The sequence below is a fragment of the Polyergus mexicanus genome, unplaced genomic scaffold (assembly GCF_030449975.1).
Source record: "Polyergus mexicanus isolate NDT 795.1 unplaced genomic scaffold, iyPolMexi1.0 SCAF_10, whole genome shotgun sequence".
NCBI classification, from domain to species: domain Eukaryota; kingdom Metazoa; phylum Arthropoda; class Insecta; order Hymenoptera; family Formicidae; genus Polyergus; species Polyergus mexicanus.
This window is the reverse complement of record NW_027223330.1, coordinates 7,990,192-8,013,348: the sequence shown is the minus strand read 5'-3', so window position 1 is coordinate 8,013,348 and position 23,157 is coordinate 7,990,192. Positions and strand designations below refer to the sequence as shown.

General features: G+C 29.0%; 3 protein-coding genes across 8 annotated transcripts in view; 1 reads left to right on the top strand and 2 right to left on the bottom strand.

The window, feature by feature from the left end:
* Positions 1-2,509, top strand: part of LOC138936750 (uncharacterized) — a 3,591-nt gene extending 1,082 nt beyond the window's left edge. The window contains exon 2 of the mRNA XM_070302352.1: positions 505-2,509. Within this exon, the coding sequence (XP_070158453.1) occupies positions 505-1,374 (870 nt within the window). The 3' untranslated portion in view covers positions 1,375-2,509. The remainder of the gene's footprint in view (positions 1-504) is intronic.
* A 485-nt stretch (positions 2,510-2,994) lies between these two features.
* Sms (spermine synthase) lies at positions 2,995-8,865 on the bottom strand. 2 transcript variants are annotated; one of them, XM_070302354.1, is made up of 8 exons: positions 8,761-8,865; positions 8,040-8,326; positions 6,807-6,918; positions 4,735-4,857; positions 4,518-4,672; positions 4,351-4,440; positions 4,091-4,282; positions 2,995-3,847 (listed from the first exon to the last, which is right to left on the bottom strand). In XM_070302354.1, the coding sequence occupies exons 2-8, from the start codon at positions 8,319-8,321 to the stop codon at positions 3,701-3,703; spliced, it is 1,101 nt and encodes a 366-aa protein (XP_070158455.1). In that variant the 5' UTR covers positions 8,322-8,326; positions 8,761-8,865; the 3' UTR covers positions 2,995-3,700. The 2 variants fall into 2 exon arrangements, with proteins under 2 accessions (XP_070158455.1, XP_070158454.1); XM_070302353.1 differs by lacking the exon at positions 6,807-6,918 and adding an exon at positions 5,524-5,635 and having other exon boundaries at positions 2,996-3,847.
* A 264-nt stretch (positions 8,866-9,129) lies between these two features.
* On the bottom strand, positions 9,130-22,740 carry Aldh-iii (Aldehyde dehydrogenase type III). 5 transcript variants are annotated; one of them, XM_070302604.1, is made up of 13 exons: positions 22,645-22,738; positions 20,512-20,626; positions 14,798-14,832; positions 14,483-14,626; positions 14,254-14,349; positions 13,917-14,138; positions 13,225-13,388; positions 12,889-13,119; positions 12,538-12,738; positions 12,112-12,227; positions 10,403-10,538; positions 10,052-10,205; positions 9,130-9,456 (listed from the first exon to the last, which is right to left on the bottom strand). In XM_070302604.1, the coding sequence occupies exons 1-13, from the start codon at positions 22,687-22,689 to the stop codon at positions 9,433-9,435; spliced, it is 1,683 nt and encodes a 560-aa protein (XP_070158705.1). In that variant the 5' UTR covers positions 22,690-22,738; the 3' UTR covers positions 9,130-9,432. The 5 variants fall into 5 exon arrangements, with proteins under 5 accessions (XP_070158705.1, XP_070158706.1, XP_070158707.1 ...); XM_070302605.1 differs by lacking the exon at positions 12,112-12,227 and adding an exon at positions 11,082-11,197; XM_070302606.1 differs by lacking the exons at positions 20,512-20,626; positions 22,645-22,738 and adding an exon at positions 19,207-19,611.
* Between the last annotated feature and the right edge of the window lie 417 nt (positions 22,741-23,157).

Below are 23,157 nucleotides of genomic sequence, written 5' to 3'. Positions count from 1 at the left end.
AAGCAGTGGTATCAACGCAGAGTACTAGTGAGTTTTGTTGTGTTTACAACATATATTTAAAACAGATTATATATATATATATATATATATATATATATATATATATATATATATATATATATATATAAAGATTGATACTTGTAGAAAGTATATGGCAAAAAACTCCTAACAGTCAATAATGTTTATAACAGACAAATATATTATGGAATAAACTATCAATATATGATATTATAAAATAACCATAGATATAGTATATCTAGACCGAGCCTTTGCCTTTATTTAAGGAGTGGGAGAAAAGATGCACGTAGAAAAGGACATACTCTGTTTCGTGCCCCTTGCGTTTTCTCTCGCTCGCACGTAGCATAGCGTATTCCTTTGCTATATCCTTTTCTACGTGCATCTTGGCTCTTACTCTTCAACTCTCAACTCGGTCTAGATATACTATGTCTATGAAAGTAACTTTTATCCCTAATCACAGAATTATAAAAAGAACATCATTCACAGATCGAGGCAGAGATCAAAAGCTGTTTCAACGAACTAGCAAAAGCCCTTCGATCTAGAGAGAAACAACTGCTACGTCAGGCTGAAGCCATTCATAGACAACAACTTTCACTAGTAGAGACTTCGTTGGACTTTCTGCCATCATCGATAGTAGTCCTGAATGACAGAAGTGAGCTGGAGGAGCGAATACACCGGTTTGGTAATATTGAGACACATGGATTGAATGGCATTACAGTGAAGGATGCAGAGCCATATAAGGTTGTAGATTACCAAGATGCTAATAAAGATCATGTTAGCTTTGATAAAGCAATCACGTATCAAAAAATCAAAGATCAAGATCTGAGCCTTCCACATTGCAAGGACTTTATATCTGATTACAGAACTCTGCGTATTTCAAGTTTGCCTTCCACTTTCAAGAATCATTTACAAGATTCGCAGAATGTAAAAAGTAATGCATTGAAGATTTTCAAAAATACATTATCTTTGTCAAGATGCTCGCCACTTTTAATTATAAAACGCAAACTTGGCCTAACACATGTATCTTTAGATGGATTGCATGCCTTCGACAAAGCTTATTCACGGACTATACAGTCTCTTGAGATGTCATGTAAAAATACAGAGTCCTGTAGGCTAGATATCTTGACAAATGAAGAGATTGAAAATAATTTACGAGAATTCGATAAGGAAGTGTCGAGTCAGGATGATTCTGAATTGATTAGATATTCAAAGCAACGAAAAATAAACTATGAGCATCCAATACAAGTGCAGCAATGGTTACAACAAATTCTTGCAGAGACTGAAATAGAACCCGCGATTCACGAAATCGGCCAATTTTCAGAAATATCCAAGGTGAAACTCTGTAATAAGCTATAATTTTATTCATTAATCGGTATTTATATTGGGGCCAAAGTTTCCAGACCTGTGGAAAGCAAACTGAAAAGGCTGATCTATCTTAGAATTACATACCAGATACTTTTAATTTATATGATCTTTCGTAAAGTAAATTGAAAAGATATCGTTACACATTATGAAATAAAAGAGGAATACGAGAAAGGAGAGTAAACTTAAACGATAAAAAAAGAGAGAAAGAGTAAAAGATTTATTGTATACATTGATAAACTTTAGTACCTTTGCAACTTACTTATTGTTTTGTTCCTCTTGTTTACAACAAACGCTTTGCAAAAATGAGAAAGAGTAAGATTTATTGTGTACATCGATAAACTTTAGTATCTCTGCAATAGATACTTATTGTGTTATTTCTTGTTTATATAACAAATACTTTTTCGTTCTTGAAATATCAAATAAAATTGGTTAGTGTGCTTTTGAAAAATATTGCTTAAAATCCATGATATAATTTAATGAAACAATTTATAAGACTTTATTCTATTAAAAATATATCGCGTATTTATTTTATCGTGTATAAGTCTTCAATTTATATGCAGTTTGCTGTACTATGTTATTGATGAACAATATATTGGTCGATGAATCTTGATAGTGAATAAATGACTAATCTTGATGCAGCAGCTTCTTCAAGCAATATCCTCTTTATGACATATAATGATATATTGTTGTAAATAATTAATTTAATTCATTGTCATATAACTCAAACTCTTTCTTTTTACTTACATAACTAGATTGTGCGTACGTATGTAATTATCAATTCGGCAATCAATTAACCCAATTAATTAAATGCTCAGTTTTAAGGATATAGTTAAAATCTTTCATAATTATATTGCATGAAACAGAAGTAATCTAGGATTATTTCACACTTTTATTTTACTATCAAATAAGCTTAACTTATCAATGTTAAATGGATAATATTTTGTGTTTGTATATCATATTTAATATTGTGAAAAGAAAATAAGATTTTTAATAAATTAATATTGTTTGTAAAGTTGTACACTGAGTTAGGATATAGCTGGAGAAATATCCATCATTATTTTAATTAATCCACACTTATATGCCCAAGCAGGATATAATTTTTGTTGGTTTCACATTTCTTTAACCCTAAACTGTATAAGAATCTATGACATTTTTTTACATATTAAAACAATAATTAACAAAATTATTATCAGATTCTGTTTTTGAGAATTTATTTTAAATCGAATTCTAAAGTTCTTTATGAATCAAAAATTCATTAGATTTTATATGAACATTTTTTTTATTCCTATATTATAAATTGATTATATCAATATATACATATTAAATTGTATTGTTTTATACTGTTTAGGGTTAATTGAGTATACATATATTCTTTTATACGTTCAGTTATATTTTATCAATTATTCAAATCAGAGAAAAACGTTTGCTAGAAAAATAATTTATCCTGACAAAATTTCATCATTTTTATACATCATACCTTACATACAATACAGAATATACTTATATATGCAATAAATGTCTGCATATTATATATATATATATATATATATATATATATATATATATATATATATATATATATATATATTTCAATGCAAGAATTATTGCGAACGCACACAATAATATGCATCTGTCACTGCTGTTAATTCTTTTATTAAGAGTATTAAAAAGAAAAAAAGTGAACAATAAAATGCAAAATCATTTACATTTTAAATATTCAAGAATCATATGTTGAATATAAAGGATTAACAATGAAAGTTGATCTTATCTTTAGCAACCAAATAAAAAGTTTAAAAAAGAATTACATCTTTTGTGGTACTAGTTCTTTCACTACATATTTTTGTAAAAATATCAGCACCATTGAATATTTCGACCAGCGATTAAATTAAAACAATTTATATCAATATGATTGATGCAGCAATGGAAGAGAGAAAAAAAACTTATATATATATATATGTTTATTATAAAAAAAGTATAATTGTTACAAATTAGTGTAAAACTGCTATATTTGCTTTTTATTATCACATATTTATTATGTTTTAAACTCATCTTCCAGTGCTGCCATTTTACATTGATAAAAATGTAAAAAAAATCCCCCAAAAATCTGACGAGAGAGAATAGAGAGAATACCACAATTAATGTGTTACAAGATGAATTAATCAATAATAGTTTGATTTACTCTCAGTCAGGAACTAATTTCATTAATTAATAAGGCTACAGCTAAGGAATAAAGCTTGTGTCATAAAAAAGACAATCGATTGTGAGGAGGCCATTTTGTCATGATCCTCCAGATTCTGCCTGAATATCCTTTGCTCCATCATTTCAGTGAGACTTGATAGAAGATCCAGTCTTCGAAAAAGGATGGGACAAAGGCGCGATCCTTTGTGAACGTGACCGGCACGCACAATTGTAATAAAACCTCTTCATACATTTTCAAGGACTCTGGACAAGATGCGCCATTTCCCTATGTCCAAAAAATATATTAAATACAATGGTGAGAAGCATATTTGTAACATGTATTTAAACTGATTCCCACATACACACACACACGCATACACAAATAGAATCTTAAAAACGATTTTACATAATTTTCTTTATATATAACAAAAAAATATATATGTACTAATATTTATCAATTTAAGAGAATTAAATCTTTTTATATAATTAATAAAATTAGATACGCTTTGAATCAAATAAAAATACTTACATGCGTCATATACTTTCCAGAAGGTTTCAACACTTTCATTGAGGAGTTCAAGATTAATCTAATAAAATCCCAGGCATCACCATGTGGTGTTGTGCTAATAGGAATATCCGTCAAATCGCCAAAGATGTAATCGAACTGTCGTCCTTCCTCAATCATATGCGCTAATGCTTTCACGCAATCTCCAACAATAATCTATAAAGCATTATATTATTCCTATAAACATATATAATAATTTACAAAAATTCAAAACTAACCCTTACTTCATAATTATCGCCCTTTCTCTTGTCTAGGCAATCGCCACATATGCTTCGCATATGCTGACTACAAGCTTTCATGACAATGTCATCTATCTGCAAGCAAATATAAAAGAAATAGTATAGATTATTGATAATTACAATACACGGTGTGTGAAATCTAATTTACATACTTCCAGCATTGTCACAAACTTTGGCTTTTCCTTCAACAACTCCCATAATAGGCCGCCATCCCCACCGCCAAGTATAACTATTTCCTTACCAGCATAGTTTTCTTTGCCACGTTGCATTAATGTTTCTGTATATATAAGATCTGCCTCGGACATATCTATAGAAGAATTTCTAGTAAGTTGTAAATAGTACATAAAATTATAACACAACGTCGCTTACTTTGTAGCTCATCAAGCACTAGCAGATTGCCCAGCGACTTGGAATGCACAATTTGTACCTTCTGATACGGTGATCTAGCCTCGAACACGAGTTTGTCGATGTCGTATTCCAGTAGTCGTTCGTCTTGAATAAGAGTAATCTTTACTGGCAATAGTTGTCGCCACGTTATAATAAACGCTAATTTAAAGCATGCTATCATACATCGCAAAAAATAGGAAACGAGGTATCGCAAGGCAAAGCTGATAACACACATGGGAACGTTAGCATCATAACCAGACGAAAAAATGATGTGAGAGGGACAATTGTAAAAGATATTATTAAAATTGCGGTCGTTTCGTCATGCAACAATGTCCTCGATATTAACGCGGAGAGATAAGATGGACATTCCAGATTGAATCGAGTCGAGTACAGATTTTTATGTGCATATATTACCAACAAATATAAAAGGTAGATCTAGAATCAAAAATCTCGTCAAGTCTAGATCTTAAGCTTCAACTATATATGATATTAAACATTTTACAGGTTTCTGACTTGATGAGTTTCAATTTTAAAGGCCTGAGAGATATATACATAATACTATAGATAGTTTAGATGGATGTTTTTTATTTGTATTAAACTTTTTTTTTTTTTTATGAAAAACAAAGCGTGAGGACATTTATAATACAAACATTTACAAATTGATGGATAATACTAGTTTTCCAATTTGATCGAGCTCCTTAAGTACAAGCAGTTCCTTCGTAAGAGCGGTCGTTAGCTGGTCCGTAAACATAATTATAAATAAAAACTCACCAGCGGTAGGAAAGTATCTCTCAAAAGGTCCACCGCGTTTAATTGGGGTAAGCGTGTGCGACCGTGTAGCGGTTGCTGCTGTCTGCAATGCCGCTTCCAATTCTTTGGCAAACTATCACGATCGGCCATCATCATCATCGTCATGACCATCATCGTCATCATCATTATCATTATTTCATCATCATCATCATTATCATCATCATCATCATCATCATCATCATCATTAAGCCGAACCAATGAATGAACAGAATAAAGATACTATCTTGTAAAACGGAATCGCTACACTCCTTGTTGTTAAGGAAGCTAAAAAAAGGTGTCAAAATCTGGCAAGCCATGATATATGGCAAAACTTATTTTTGTCCAAACAAATGATACGTAACAAGCGATAAAACGCGAATGATGATAAAAACAGCTGTATCTGCGTGTATATGTGTTTGTACATGTGTTGTATTATCAAGAATCGTACGACTAAAAGCGATAAAGATTTACAAATCTAGAATTTAATAATTTCAGAATTTAAAAGCTTAAGAATCTCTGAACATTGAAAAAGATAGCGAAATAAATTATTACGAAAATAATATCTTAAACTATTTTATAATTTTATATTGGAAATATATATATTATACATTTTGTACATATATATATATATATATATATATATATGTAATATATATAATTATATATATAGATAACAAAATCTTAATTCTTCACGAACGTTTTAGTTATAATAATAGAATTTTAACAGAATTTTAATTTATTAAAACAACACAAAGGCAAAAGAAATAATAATATGTATAATAGAATTAATGATAATAATTTATAAAAACCATATATTTACATCAAATCTTTCGATTGTCTTTTGCACATAGTGCTATGAAACCATTCTTCGAAACAAGTTTCATAATAAGATATTCTCCATATTGAATCAATCAATCATCTAGCAACTTTTATTCGTACAATCAAGAAGGGCAAGAGAATAATTATAGAAGTAAATATATGTTCAAATATTACATATTTAGTAAATAGTTAAGATCTGTTTATAAACAAATTTAGGATGCTGGATAGAAAACTTGGATTGAACGTAACAGTGCTGGGAAAAAATTAAGTTAGCATTCCTAACAAGCGGCCTATCCTAAATATCTATTAATGACAGTCAATAGCAATTGTAACTCTCTCTATGCCAAAAATATTTCATGTGATATAAATCTACATATATATAAAGTAGATGTGTTAGGAAAAGTGAAACGAGGAACAAAATTTAATTGAGGGAAAACATTTTCTACCTGATAATGTCAGATAGAGATCATATATGGTTCCTCGTCTTATTGGCGGTAAGTGTTTGCTGCGCTGGCTGTTCAAAGCCATGGCAACGTCAGCTTCCAAGTATCGCAACTGCTACAATGTTCTGTCAGTTATACCATATTTCCTACTTTCGTTGTAAAAAATATCTATACAGGATGTTAAAAAGAAGGGACTAACAAAACATGTAATACTTAGAAATTGAATAAAAAGATGTTTAATTAATAAAATCAATCTAATGGATTTTCATGATTTCATTCTCATATTATTTAATACTTTTTACTCATTAGATATAATAATTATCTTATCGCCACATGTTTAGATAAGATAATACAATCCTTCGTTTATACATATAACATTATAATATTACTATTTCTTTCACATTTCAAAACAACTTCATAAATACATATATATAAATTTGTTTCTACAACTAATTTTGAGAGTTCAACAGAATTTAATATTGTTCTTAATTATAATTAAATCTAATTATACCTCTATAATTTTTTTAAATTTATTAAAATAGAGGAGAGAAATAAAAACCAAAGTGCTGATTTGACTTGTTTGATCTTGAAGTCCAGCAGTTCTCAGCAATAAAAGCGATAAATTTAGACAAACAAATCACTTGTATCATAAAAATGGAAAATCTCTTTTATCTTAAAGAAAATAAATTTTTCGAAATATATTAATTAAGTACTTTTAATATTCAGTTCAGTAAGTATTATATGCTCTTTAAATTTTGAAACCCTTTCTTTAACAACCAGTATTTTACTATTTCATATCTCAATTTGATTTTAATTTTATCACTTAAAGACATCATGTCACATGTAAATATTTATGATGCTTTATATCTATAACTAACTATTTGTAAAATTTGTTACTATTTTCTAATGGAAACCTATGTGTTTGATATATTCTTTTTTAACAGTCTGTACTTTATTATCTTATATTTTAATTTAGTTATAAGTTTTATCATGTTATGTCGCATTGTTCATTCATTGTTTGTTAAATTAGTTACAATTTTCTAATAAAAACCTTCGCTATTTATTCCCCTTTAAATTTCTCCTTGGAGAAACTTGGACGAATGATTATAGAATTCTATATATTTATAGAAGGGTATATTGTCTTTCAACATTATTAACATTTGTTCTTAAAATCTTTTGTAAAAAGCAAATCTTCTATTACTTGGTAAAATGGTTTAATTTGTGGTGCATACATACCTCGAAGGTTAACAGTGCTTCCTGGTCGTCCTGCTTGTAATATTCGATGTTTAACGTAATCAGACCTTCCGTATATCCTCTGACAGTGATCAGACTGCCCTTAGGTCCAGTATACAAAACGAGCAAACTGCCATCGATATTAGATTCTGTCAATGGCTTGAGACCGATGAAATATTCCGCCAGTACGTTCCCAATCGCCGACTTTAAGCTCGATCGCTTCTCCATATCGGCGATTACGCTACTGGACACCGTGAAGTCCAGAAGTACTGTATGTGCCACCATCGTTTCTACAGATATAGGATTAATAAAGTCATTTCAAAGTACATCAATTCGTTTTATATTTTTCATGGAAGATCCCTTATCGCATGCAGGTGTACGATAAATCGTATCGTATTAATACGATATAAGCTGCAGGAATTTCGAACGTAAAGGTTATGTGCCTTTTTGTCTTTTTAATTAACGCTTGCTTCGATACATAAGAAGCTGAAGGTTAAGGTAAGATAGTCAAAAGTTCGCGGTAAAACATGAAAAGTACTTAATGTCGGCAACACTGGGAAAAACATTACATAATTAATCATCATTGGAAAAAAAAATATTATTATGTTGTAATTATTATGTCGTACACAACACATTATAAAAATAAATAATCGATTGAATAGCTGCCGATAATTGACAGGTGATTGATAAGCTAGCGTGATCATCCACAGTTGTTTATACTCACATAATTATGCAATAAAATTTATCACTCGGTCTGTTCGGACTATACGAACACCAGTATTGCTGCCGGAGGGAAGGGACGATCGGCGCATGCGCGCTAGTGGAATATTGCGCAGGTTTTCGGATGCGCGCAGAAATTAACGCGTGTAGTAAAATTTGTTTATCTCTGGGAACATTACGGAATCAGTACATTCAAGTTTTGTATTCAATGCACTATATTGAAAATAATATAATATAATATTTATTTTATGCGATCCTTGTAAAAAATACGGATACAATTAAAAGATATAGAATATAAAAAAACATGCAGAGTAATATGTGTTAATTAAATATTTTGATCATCATATTTTTGTTTTGAAATTCATTGTAAAACTTTTATCCCATCAAGAATATTTATTTTTATCAATACAATAATCTTCCCCATAAAAAATCCGCAAAGGAATCAGATATATTTGTACATGTGTGCAATGTGAGACTAATATAATACATAACATATATGTATACATATATATATAAAACCATAAGTATTATACAAAAAGTTTTTACATTGTCCATTGAATTATAAGATTAATTATAAAATATGTAGTGTGATTGATATAAAACTCAAAAAATGCACTATAAGTAATGTTATATAACTAATACATTTTGTTTCTGAACGCTGCATGGTATTTTCATGTTACTGCTCATCCGTGTTAACATTCTGTAACAATATATTCGCATATATGTTCTTTTTTTCTTTCTCTTCGGATAATGATTGTTGGAAATACTTGCTATTGAGATTTAAGATAGTTGTATCTTGCCATGGGACTTAATTTTCAAATGATACTATCATGATACTATAATAGCAATATACAATGACGTAACATAAATCGTTATCTTTTGGATATCACCAAACACTTGTCTACTTAATGTGTTATTCATATTCAGAGACATATAAAATTCTAAGAAATAACTACATGTATAATAAACTTATAAACACATACACAGTGCATACAATTTTTTTTGCACAAGCAATCAAACAAAAACAAATTAATGTTAGCATCTCCTGAAAGTCATATTTTAAAAATCATATTTTTTTTCTTCCTTTACCCATCAATGCCACCTTATATTCATAACTATGCCATTGATAAAAAAAATGTTTTATTCAATACATAGTTTTATAACATATATATAAATTTTACTTGTTTTTATTAGTGCTTACATATAACATGAATGATATGACATAAATTGTTAATTAAAGCAGAAACTTCTTTACGATGTTTGTATAGAATTGAATTAGATATTCGTTTTTGTACCTTCAATATAGCTTTGAATCCAACTGTGATAAGTATTCCAAGGCCGAACATCAATATGTATGGCAAATATTTTATGCCAGGTATTCCCGGTCTTCTTTCAAGTAAATGTCTAAGCAACATCAATTTTTTATCGGAATATGGCGAAAAACGGTTCCTGAAAAATGTATTTTCTGTTTTGAAAAGTTTTTTATCAGTATTGAAGAAAACTAAAGCATTGAGAAAGAGAGAGAGAGAGAAAAGATTATTAATAAACTATTGCAGAAAATGTATTATTTTATAATTTATGATATATAATTATTCTTTAATGCAAGCTATATAAATATCTATGTATAAAATAAGAGATTCTCTTACTTTCCCAACATCTCTGCAATTTTATTGTAATTCCGGATCAAGCAACCTTTTTTATGCGTAAATGTATCATATGTATATTTTCCATGGTAAGCTCCTATACCAGAATTCCCTACCCCTCCAAAGGGTAGAGTCTCAACTGAGAATATAATATATAATGATATATAGTTTATATAATATAAGAATGACTTAATATTTTATTAATAATATATATATATAATATATATTATTATCTTTTTATGTTTAATACAATTTAACACACATTTGTGATACATGTACCACACACATATACAAACTAGCTACAATTAAAAAATGAAATAAAAATAGCGCAGAAAGGTTATTTAGGAGAATACAAATGCCTTGATACATAAATTCATACATGTATTGGAGCATAGATACTTCCCATATATATACCTTGATATATACACATTATATATGTTAGTATTATTATATATCATTATTTATATATCAGTACTATCTCCATATGTAGTTTGTGTCCAGAATTTGCTATTGTGCAATATAATCCCCCAAAAAATTAATGTATATGTTAATTATAATTGTGCAATATATCCCCAAAACAATTACAATTAATGCAAGTAGTTAGTGTTATAAAGAAATAAGCTAAAATTCAAGCAAAATTTGTGACTTGGACTTTTTACAACACAGCTATACATGAAAATACCTGTTGCATGTAATAATACATCATTAACAAGTACATTGCCACTAGATGTATTATTTACGATTACGGATACAGTTCCTTTATCTTGGCTAAATATGTACAATGCTAATGGCTTCTCCCTGTATGTTAAACAAGTAATGTAAGAACATCACTGTGTACTTTTTTGTGGTATTTAATTCCGGTATGACGATGGTGTGAATATATGTATATGTATGAATAATGAACATTTTGATTGAAATCATATAATTTATACCAATAAATTTGCAAATCATTAAAAAAATTTTAATTTTTAATTTTTGTATTGAATTTATTATTGTGTTGAATTTATATTTCAATAATATTTCATTATATTATAATTATTAAATTATATTTCAATAATAGTATGCTATATCACCATTTCTAAATATATTCTATTATCTAAACGAAATTTACAGTTTCACAATGGATTTCTGTAGTTATCCTTCTTTATATATAGCTTGTGTACAAATAGAAATAGAGAAGTTTTATATATAATACATGCATGAATGTAAGTTTTATGTGTATATGTATGTAAAATATGAAAAATCTGACATAGTACAGTAGTAGTAATTTTTGTTATTCTACATAAACCATAAAACCAGAAGAAAGAAACGATAGTATGCAGTATATGTATAATTGTTCCTATTATCAGAGATTCAAAAAAAGAATCCATCTTTTATATATTTCTAATCAACTCAATCATATCTTTTGTCTTTCCTAAATAATTTGAAACATTCGTGCGTATGTTTCTAAAAGTATTAAAAATATTCTTCACATGTTTCTCAAAGAGAGAGAGAGAGAGATAAAGAAAGATCATTATGAATTTTGATGGAATATATACAATGCCATCATCGATGGTTAGGCACAAGAAAAACCTTTTAAAGCAATGATGGTGGAAGGATTACTATTTTAGTCTCTATTTCGCAAGACTTCTCCGAAGATTGCTTCTTCAAAATTTTTAATAAATAATAATAAAACGATCCCAATACTACTGTTACTTAGAACCCGGACTCACCGGTATATTGCAATATCGTGTCGTTGACGCACACGGCTCCGCTGGAGATCTGGTTTATAATTAGATCTTGTACCCTCTTGCTCATGGAAAATACGTACAGTACGAGTGGTCTTTCACTAGATGCGAAATACTAATTACTTCGTGGCATTCCCACGCGCAACAGTGAACTCATCGATGTAAAACACGAGCAAATGAGATTTTTTTTTTTCCAGTTACATTCAGGTATTAAAGATTGAAATGAAATTCTATTATCCGATAATAAAATTATGAAAAAAGAATAAATGTTCGGATAATTAAAAGGTTTAGTTATATGCAAAATTGAGGATTAAAAAATACGCGTTATTTCGGAAGAAGGAATCCACTGCGTTATTTACTTCTCGAATCTCTTCTGGCTTATACTTACAATATTATCATTAAATAACTTACCGTTTATTAATGAATTCAATTGCTTCATATGCGTTATCAACATTTATTATAGGCAATATCGGTCCAAATATCTCATCCTGCATAATAGGGTCTGTTGATTTGACATTAACGAGTATTGTAGGTGAGATATATCTCTCTGTAGGATTTGTATCGCCACCAACGGCAATTTTGCCATTACCGTTTAAATAACTGACAAGTCGCCTAAAAAGTAAAAAATAATCGTCTGATTTAATCAAATCACTTGAGAAAAGAGATATCAAATATTAGTTTGGAAATTATAAATAATTATCAGAACTTACTTATATATATATATATATACACATATAAGCGACGTTAACACATAAAACTTACTGATAATGTTTATCTGTGATTATTCGTGCCAAATCGGGACTCTCTTGTACATTTTCGCCGTACCATTCTTTTAGAATTTTTTTAACTTCTTCGACAAATTTATTCTGCACTTCGGTTGTACACAAAATATAATCAGGTGCAATACAAGTTTGACCGACATTAATACATTTGCCCCATAAAATACGTTTAGCTGCCATCGGCATATCCACTGTGTTATCTATGTATACAGGACTGGAAATCCACTGTTTCTTAATGCATTTTCATACAAAGGAGGAGTGCAACTAAATTTGCATTTTTTTCATTTACATATATGTATAATAGGCTTTTCGCGTTTACCTTTTACCGCCTAACTCTAATGTAACAGGTGTGAGGTATTTATTGGCAGCATTCCGTACAATTTTTCCTACCATAGAGGATCCGGTATAAAAAATATAATCAAAACGTTGATTGAGTAGTTCTGTTGTTTCCTGGATTCCTCCTAATACTACATGGCAACATTCCTGTTCACAATAAGGGATAAGTAATAACAATCTTTACGATTTTTCATTTCAAGCAATAATTTTAAATATAGATATTTGATAAGTATTTTTAGAACTTATAGTTATCAAATCAGGTTATGCTTAAGCAGCTGGGAATTGCGTATATAGTAATGTAATCATATATTTCGCGATGATTCATAAAAAAGTGATGGATAAAAAATTATATTGCTATCGACTTATGCGCATCTTATTACTGCATGATGTTTTTTCATGATTCATAAAAGAATCGCGAATATTTAAATATAAATAGATGATAATTGATCTTTACTCTAGCGTTAGTATATCAATAATAAACATTAATACTGCCATAATCTATGATTGGCCAAGTTTTTATATACCCCAAAACTTCCTTTTTTTCTTTCTTATCTTTACTGTTAAAAATAAAAACTGCAAACGCTTTATTACAGCTTAGTTTTTCTGATAATATTTCTCTAATATTCCGATTCACGAATTGTTGAGTATCTTATACAAAATAGCATATCTACATACCGTATCTAAATATTTCGGAATAGTTTCATACAAATATTTCGCTGTGGCCACTGCTACCTCAGAGGGCTTCAAAATCACACAATTTCCAGCTGCTATAGCGCCTATCATAGGTAGTAAACTCAATTGAAGAGGGTAATTCCATGCACCCATGACTAGTACTACTCCATAAGGATCCTTTCGAATTTCCACCGAATCGAAAAAATTCGCCAATCCTTTGGGCGGCTGCAAGAATATTACGTTTCGGTTTCTTACATTCATCAGATGAACATTAAAATCATTTTATAAACGGAAAACAAAAGATCATTTCGAATAAGGAAATAATATAAATAATTATTACCTTTTCTGTTGCCGACCATTCTTTAATATGCATAAGCGTATATTTGATCTCTTGGATTATATAATCGATCTCTAACGCATACGTTTCAAATTTGCTCTGGAAAATTATCAGTTCTAATTTGTTATTGAACATAATATCAAGATAATATACATCGCATAATATTATTTTTTTTTATAAGATAGAATACACACAACACAAATAATGTGTTTTAATTTTCCTTATACCATACCCTATGCAAATCTGATGCTAATGCTGCTATAATATCCGAGTTAGTTTCCGTTATCATACGTAAAACCTGTTTTAATTGTTTGATTCTCCATTCTATCGGTTTTGATTTTCCTCTTTGAAAGGTATCTCGCAATCGCTGAACTACCTATTTTAAACAATTATATAATTAATAATTCATTAATAAAATGTCGATTCGATTTTTTTTAAATGTTTAATTAAAAAGATTTAATTGATTTATCATATAAATTGAAATACAATAGCAATGTAAATAATAATTACTTTTATAAAAAAAAAATATTTTTAATGAATTACTTACATCTGCGTAATTTTCTGGCGCTTGTTTGCCATTCGCTGAAACAGATAAATATTCGATGGTCGTGTTGGTTATTTTGACTCATTGTCAGAGATATTCAGTACAATTAAAAATATATTTATTTTTAATTTAAATATATTAAAAGGATATATATAAATTAAACTGATTTACATATTCAGCGAATTAACCTTTCGAGTTCGCATTATTAATATAAGAAGCGAATTAAGCATAAATATATAATTAAATTATGGAAGCAATAATGGATCACATGTGCTAAATCTGTATGTACAAGTATGTATAAAAACATTCATTTTTATAGATTAATATTTGTATATTATAAATATGAAAAAAGGGCACACGTGTGTGTGTGTGTGTGTGTGTGTGTGAATCTTTCCTTTGATGAATATTTTAGAAAATGCCTAATTGCAGAGATATTTAATATCGAAAAAACCGAGATATTTAGTATCGAAAAAACTTACTCAAAAGACAAAAACTACAAAATAACGGCTTTTATTAAGAAGAAATTAAAGTATTATTGTTTCAATTTTCATATTTTAAAAGTTTTAAAAATATACGAAATTTACAAAAAAAAATTTAAATACAACTTTAAACAATAGCATGTTCTAATTATTTTAGATTAATTATTTGGCGGCTGTATAATGACTTATTTAAATTATAATTTAAGATATGAATATTATAAAGAGATGCAAACATTAAAATTACTAAAATTATAAATAAATAATTGTGTTTTTATTTATTTGAATAAAAAAGAGCATAAACAAATAAAAGAGTGAGTAATACGAAAGAGGAAAAAAATTTGCTTTTGTATTATATTTGGAAATAATGAGTGAGTCGAATATATGTTGTGTTGAAATAAAAACATACATTTCGCTCACACAGTAAAAACCCCATTTTTTTTTTTTTTTTTGAAATCGATAATTTAAATAAATATACATTTCTCAATATCATAAGCGCGCATTAATTATCTATGTAATACGCAATAATTCAATCGTAATCAAATAAGTTCTACATGTTTACATGTATCTCTACAGTTTTATCTATCATAGACTAAGATATTTCATTATCGATTTATCATCGGCATGTATTTTCGAAACGAGAATCGAGTCTGACTCAGTGCAGGAATAACAGAGAGAGAGAGAGAGAGAGAGAGAGAGAGAGAGAGAGAGAGAGAGAGAGAGAGAGAGAGAGAGAGAGAGAGAGAGAGAGAGAGAGAGAGAGAGTTATTCGCCATATATTTCTTAGATTAAGGATCATCTTGATTAAATCCCGATTAATTTAATCTTAACTAGTTAATTTATAGGACGACCAATATTTTAACGGTGTAATTATTATATGTGTAATGTGATATAGAAATTTTGAAATTAGTTTGCTAGTAATTCTGCAAGTTAATCAACGATTAAATTAATTAGAATTTGATCGAAGTTGTCTTAAGAAGTTGAAAGATAAAGCACAAGAGATTTAGGGACCTATTTTGCAATTTTTAATGATGTCATCGTTATGTTTCATTACGCAACTAACATAAAACATCAAAAAAACAGCTGTGTAATGATATCTAACAACATTGTTAAAAGTTGCAGAATAGATCCCTTAATAAAAATTTTTAAAAAATTCATCGAAGATCGAATATCTTTAGAAGTTAGACGAAACTTTAGAAAAAATTCAAGCAGCAAAATTTATGAATAAAAGAAAAATTACAAGATAGAGTGTTTATAAAAGAATTGAGAAAGATGATCAATTTGTCATCCATCAATGCATTCTTTGTTACCGATGACAAAATAACAGAAAAAAAAGAAAAGATATCTTATGCGTCTGTTAGAGAATATATATCTCTATATTTATCGAACGAAGGAAGAAAGACGAGACATTAGTTATAGATACAAAGGAATGGATAAGATGTATTTTGCATGCAGATAACATGTAAATTTTTCTTTGTACGGAGAGACATATAAAATCAAAAGGCCTCCAAGAGTTACCAAAGTTTACGCTACGAAAATTATAAATTCATTAGAAATAATAAAAACTTTTGAAACAAGCAATGACTTCACGTACCGTGAATTAACGACCATCGAGATCGTTAATTACAAATAATAACACGGTCATAAAAAAAAATGTAGAAGATTGTGGAAAAACATATTATGCAACTGATTTAGAATTGCATGATTAGAACAAAGCGATAATGATATTATACGTGTTTGTAATGCGAAATAAAAAAAAATTAGTAACAATTAGTCTTACACATCGCGACACCTGCTGCTCTTCCTTTTTCGTAGTTCGTGAGCTAATCGTTAAGTTGACAGGGCACAGCTGACTCTTCGCGTGTAATGTACGTAGAACACTAAATCTTAAGATATAATGTGAGAGAACAAAGTGTTCTTCGTCAGCCTGTATATTCTGTATCCCCGTCATCAATAAATTCTTATGAAAAATTTACCATAGTATTTCAACGCCATCTAATAGTTTACCTTCACGAAATCGGAACTAAATAGCCAAAATTCAATACGAATACGGCGTCAGTCAGCCATTTTCCATACAGCACTGAAGCTTGCAACATATTGCTGCAACATTATAATATTGCATATTGCAGTTTAATGTTGCAGAAATATTGCAAAGACATTATTTTACAATATAACTTTAGCAATGTTACAGCAACATTCCGAAAATATTACAAAAAAAGTATTCAATAATCGCTAGTTCATTCGTTTACCACTATGCGGCGCATGCTGCGCTATCTATTCCGCATTTAATTTTTAATCATGATGATTATATAAAAGTTTACAAAGAGCGGCTAGTAAGATTAAAAAGATATAATAACTATTTTTGTTAATTTAAGTCGTATGATATAACCCTAATACAGGGGCTCAGACATTGGACTAAGAATTCTTTTAATAGTTTCTATTCTTATATAAAATCAAAAATTTGATAATAATTTTCTAATATGCAAGATACTTCAGATTTTAATCAATAAATTTTAAGATTATATAAAGACAAGAGAGATGTGAAAAAACTCGTTGTATGCGTAATAATAATAAAATATATTTTTGAATATATTTTTGTTCGCTTTTATATTTTTAAAAATTAATTTAACTTTTTAACTTAATTTTAATAATAAATTGAATATAAGGGTGATTAAAAAGCACATTTTTACCGATTGATAACGCCATATTGCTATTTAGTTCTAATTTTTCCAAGGGTAAACTTTTAGATGGTGCTAAAAACATTATACCAAAAAAAAAATGGGAGTTTGACCCTCGTCTCTTTCGTTATCTCCATGTTCCAGGAAAACAGAGGGAAGGGGTCTGGGAAGGAGGTGAAACTGGCGAAAGGAGCGCCGAGAGTGAAGAACGATATAACTACTAAGTATCATACGCTCGAAGATAGATTAGAGACTCGCAGGATCACGAAAAGTGACTGAAGGTAATGTATATCGTAATACATATATATATATATATCGAGAAGAAAATTGTAGTTGTTGGTTATCGATAACCGTCGTTAGAGGGTACCACTTATGTATCTGCGTAGACACGCTCATTTTAAAACTTATGGCTGCTATAACAAACCGAGCAAAAGTGAAGGGTGGAAATTCGGGTGTCGTGGGGTGGATAGCTATCTACAAACCAGTTTCACATGTGCATTTCCTTATAGAATATTGCATTCTTCAGATACTACACGCTTTCTCCCGAATATAGAAGTAAGTTTCTTTCGTTTTTGTAATTTACAAGAGATTTTTTTCCTTGGCGGGAAATCTCATTAAATGGCTTTAGCTTATCTTTTACGACAAAGCTACTAACTGATTTTTAATTTGACGTTCTTTTTAACACTTATCTTCTTTAAGGAAAGTTTATTATATAACAAACCTTTAACAAAAGACCGTTTTAATTTTGCTTTATATTTATATATAAGAAATGTTAAATATTCTCGAGGAGACATTCGAGATTTGAATAATTGAGCATCAAATTAAAACGTCGAATTAAAAGTATGCTAATTCACGCATTTAAAATTAAATGAATAAATTTTTTTTTATTTAATTACTCTCTTCTGACACTTAATTTTTGAAAATCTTGATTATATTAAAATTTGAAAATAATAAATATATTTTAATATTAGGATAAATTTCTCTTTTTATAATAAGTACATTAAAAAAAAAAAAAAAAAAAAAAACATTAACTATTCCACAATTCCATTTTATTACGTTTTTGCAAATTTTATATGATCTTTTTGCGTTATCGAGTTTATTTTTGCGCATTTTTCAACACACAATCCAGAGCAAAAAAAATCCAAGAAGCACAATTTGAAGATATTAAAACATACTTTCTAAAAATATGATCTGTGAGAATATATTTATTGAACAATAGCTAAAATAAAATTTCATTTTTAAATATGAAAAGGCATACCCTTGTGATGATTCCGCGCTGGCTGCACCTGTATTTTTATGCAGTCTTCTTTGATCTTGTTCACAGTATCGTTCGACATTTCAGAGAAAGATACCTCTAATTAAAATATTTCGTTATAACGAGTGTACGTAAATTCTAAACAATATCCTGTTAATTCGAACAACTTTTCGTTATTGCGATTGTACATTAATTTTTAAATAATTTAATAGCCGTATTAATATCATGGAATTTTTTCTTTGACCGATAATAAAAGAAAAGAGATAAATTTTTTTTTATGAGTAGATGTTTAGCGTTTCGTGATGAAATATTTGTCTCGCATATCTTTTGTTGCTAATCTGTCGTGTGGATACTCTATGTCGAAAATCACGAGTGTTCTTTCGACGTTGTCAGATTCGAGACTGACTCTAAGGTGGATTAACGATACGAAAGGCTCGAGGACGATGTGTGGTGGGGACTATATATAGTTCGGAATATAAAACATTATCTCTTAAAATTTTCATCTTTAATCTATAGCTATATAAACCTTGAAAAAGAAAGAATTCATATACACTTAGAATCAGTGTGAATTACAATCATTTACAATATAAATTACTGTCTAATTATTTGATTTATTATAATAATTGTTCAATATTGAATTTAAGATTCGCATTAGCATGAAATTTCAAATTGTAAATTCTCTATTTCTCCTTTCTTCTCTTTCTTTGGATTTCACAATTTTTTAAATTTAAATTTTGAAAATTTCCAAAAATTTAATTTTTGGGATTATCTTTTTTTTTTTAAGAATCACGATTATCTTATACTTGTTTAAAATTTTGACAATCATGCAAAATGATTATTCTATCTTAAAATTCAATGTTAATATGTTAACATGCATCGATTAGAACGAAATGTGTCAGGCGGTAAATAATATATGCGTGACATATTGTTAGCTAACTAGTAAATTACAGGTTCGTCTTGCTACATATGTCATTTCCTGGTTATATAGTTGTAAATTTATTATCACTTTGTCATATCTATTTTTATTGCTTCAGGGTAAAGAACAAATGGCTGAGAGATTTTTATGTCAAGCTGGTCTTTGCTAACAAAGGAAACTTTTTTTTTAAATTTAATTATTGCATTATGCAAATGTTAGAAATTACTATAGTTTATTCGCATCAAGTTTGAAAAGGCTGAAGAAACAATGATCTTTGTTTTTCCATTAATATTATTCAATTTTATTAATATATCTTTATCTTCATCTTATTCTTATAATCTAACTAAGATTATAGTCTAAATATTAAGATAAATTATAAAATAATTACTTACGTACTTCGGAAACATTCGAAACAATTTCTTGTATATTGATGCGGCAAACGTCGGAATTTTCCTCGTGCTCTTCGTATTCCTCGGAATCCGTTGGAATGTCTAATGCCACTTCATCCTAGAGACAAAATATTTTGAATATTAATAATGCATTAGTAAATATATTTTTTCAGAGATTTTTTTTTCATATCTCTCTCGCGCACGAATTCGGTCCTTCAATATACATTAGATATTGTATTTTAAATTATATATTCATTGTATATTAAATAGCCAATTAGACACGAGAGAGAGAGAGAGAGAGAGAGAAGAAGAAGAAGAAGAAGAAGAAGAAGAAGGAGAAGAAGATATATATTAAATATATACACATTAAATATATATTCAATATATATTCGTGTCAATTACAGATTCTAGAAACAATAATGATAGTAATTAGCTTGCGTTGATATGTTAAAAACCATTTAATCATTTTACAATTATCAGCATTTATATAGATCGTGATCAATGACACGTGCAATTGCTGTTTTACATATTTTCGTAGAGTTGCTATTAATTTTGCGTACTCGATACGTATTTGCGTATTTTACCATTCACGGTTAACGATCTGGAAAGTGGAAAATCGGGAAAGATAGAGAGTGAGAGAAAGAGAGAAAAAGAGAGAGTCAGTCTCTTCATCTCATGCCATTTTACTTCCTTGTCGAAAGTACAAGTTACGCGTATGTGGCTTTTAATATACGCTCATACTATATTCGGTGCCTTCTCTCTCAATCATAATATGAAATCATATAGTTAATAACAGTCTTATTATAGGACAAGTTTTTATTATGCAAAAAATTGTTTGCAAGATCTAAAATGACGTCTGACTTTTTTCTTAGGTCTGCACGTGTCATTTTCGTTATATACAATTCAAGGATAAATTAGCATTCATATTTACATCTTGTGTCGTATTATGGAATGCATAAGACTTGCTTATTCTTCGTTATACCGACAATTTTCTGAAAATTACAACAACATCGCGTATACTAAGAATAATATATCACATATATTACGTCGATGTTACTTTTAATATCGAAATAATAATTTCCGAAATTAAATTTGACATCTGCAAGTCAGTTACATTATTCAAGAGATTAAGGCCGGTTTATTAAAAGTCAATCCTTATTTCAAGACCGTCTTAAGTAATGTCTTAAGATGCTAATACGAATCTGTGATTTGTTCAGGACATCTTCAAATTGTGCTTAAGACGATCTTAAATATAAGAATTGATTATGAATATCGGCTAAGTATGTTTATACATATTAAGGTGAAAGAGTGCTTGGAAACAATCAAAATAATAATGATCGCTTGAATGTGATTATATCGTTATTCAAGAAACTTCTTCAACTTCCGCTCTTACAATAATTTCAATGCTTAATTTACAATGTAAATTTATGATGCAATATTTGACAGTCATCTGAAGAATTTGGTATACTTTATTTATTCATGACAGATGAGTGATACATGGATACGTGGAATCATATTCAGTTGACCTATCTGCGATCACTATCGCATTCGGAAATTGCGTGATTAAGGTCAAATTTAACATTTCGTTAATAAGTATACCGAAATATTTGAATGTTACCGGAATAACACACACAAACCCTTAGGCAAGTATTACGTAAAGACGCCGTTTATACGAATTACATAATACGAATCATTTACAATCTTGTGAGGGATATTTTAAAATATTATGCGTCCGTTAAATAATAGCCGCTGTTATAAAGTCTTAATATTAAACAAGTTGGAGTCCTTCGAATCGGTAATTAAGATGCAAAAAAAGTGCTATATCAACGTTTGATAGCATCAAATTCCGATATTTTAAATTTATGTTATAGTAAAAAATTAATTGCTAGCTCTTAATGGAAAATTAATTGCCAGCTCTTAATGGAAAATTAATTGCCAGCTCTTAATGGAAAATATTTGAACTATAGTGAATAATTTAAATGACTGTTATGTATTTTTACCGTAATGACTATAATTTGGTATTGTTTTATTTCAAAATTCGGCAAATCAAATATTAATAGATAATGAAGTATATTCACGTGATTTGTGGCCACGGAAGTATTATAGTGGATTATGATTACTTGTATGACAACTCACCACGTTTATAAGTTCCGTACAAGATGTTGTTTTATTCACAGCCATTTTTTTTCGTAGACACCGATTGATTGCCGACCAATTCACACAGCAATCCAAAGATCGAAGTCACGTAAAAAAAAAAGAGTTCAGAATTTTATATAAATTATATAAATAATGTTTATGAATAAGAATCTTATTAACGGTATATATATTATGTGAATATCTAAATAAGATATAGAGATTTGTTAATAGTGAATTTAGAAGTAAACGCATCAGCACACAAACAGTAATTAACTAAACGTCTTCCGTCTTTAAGCCTCGACTTCGATTTAATGTATGCATCGTGAATAATCAATAATGACCTCAAATGATATTTTGCTCTACGTCTAGATTCGCGTACTTTGAATATAAATATTTTTACTTATACGAGTAAACGTGGTTTCATGGATTTTTGAAATATCAAACTAGGAAGGAATAATAAATCGTCGAAACGATATTTATCTTATTCAAAAATTTCGACGAAATTTCTCGTAT

Excerpts from the sequence above, each read along its gene's own strand:
- Sms (XM_070302354.1), bottom strand. The coding sequence starts at position 8,321 with ATGGTGGCACATACAGTACTTCTGGACTTCACGGTGTCCAGTAGCGTA. Across the intron at positions 6,919-8,039 it reads AAGCACTGTTAACCTTCGAG|CAGTTGCGATACTTGGAAGC; the intron begins GTATGTATGCAC and ends AGAACATTGTAG. Across the intron at positions 4,673-4,734 it reads AGTGCTTGATGAGCTACAAA|ATATGTCCGAGGCAGATCTT; the intron begins GTAAGCGACGTT and ends ATTCTTCTATAG.
- Aldh-iii (XM_070302604.1), bottom strand. The coding sequence starts at position 22,689 with ATGGCTGTGAATAAAACAACATCTTGTACGGAACTTATAAACGTG. Across the intron at positions 10,539-12,111 it reads CACGATATTGCAATATACCG|TTGAGACTCTACCCTTTGGA; the intron begins GTGAGTCCGGGT and ends TTATATTCTCAG. Across the intron at positions 10,206-10,402 it reads ATTGCAGAGATGTTGGGAAA|GAACCGTTTTTCGCCATATT; the intron begins GTAAGAGAATCT and ends TACATTTTTCAG.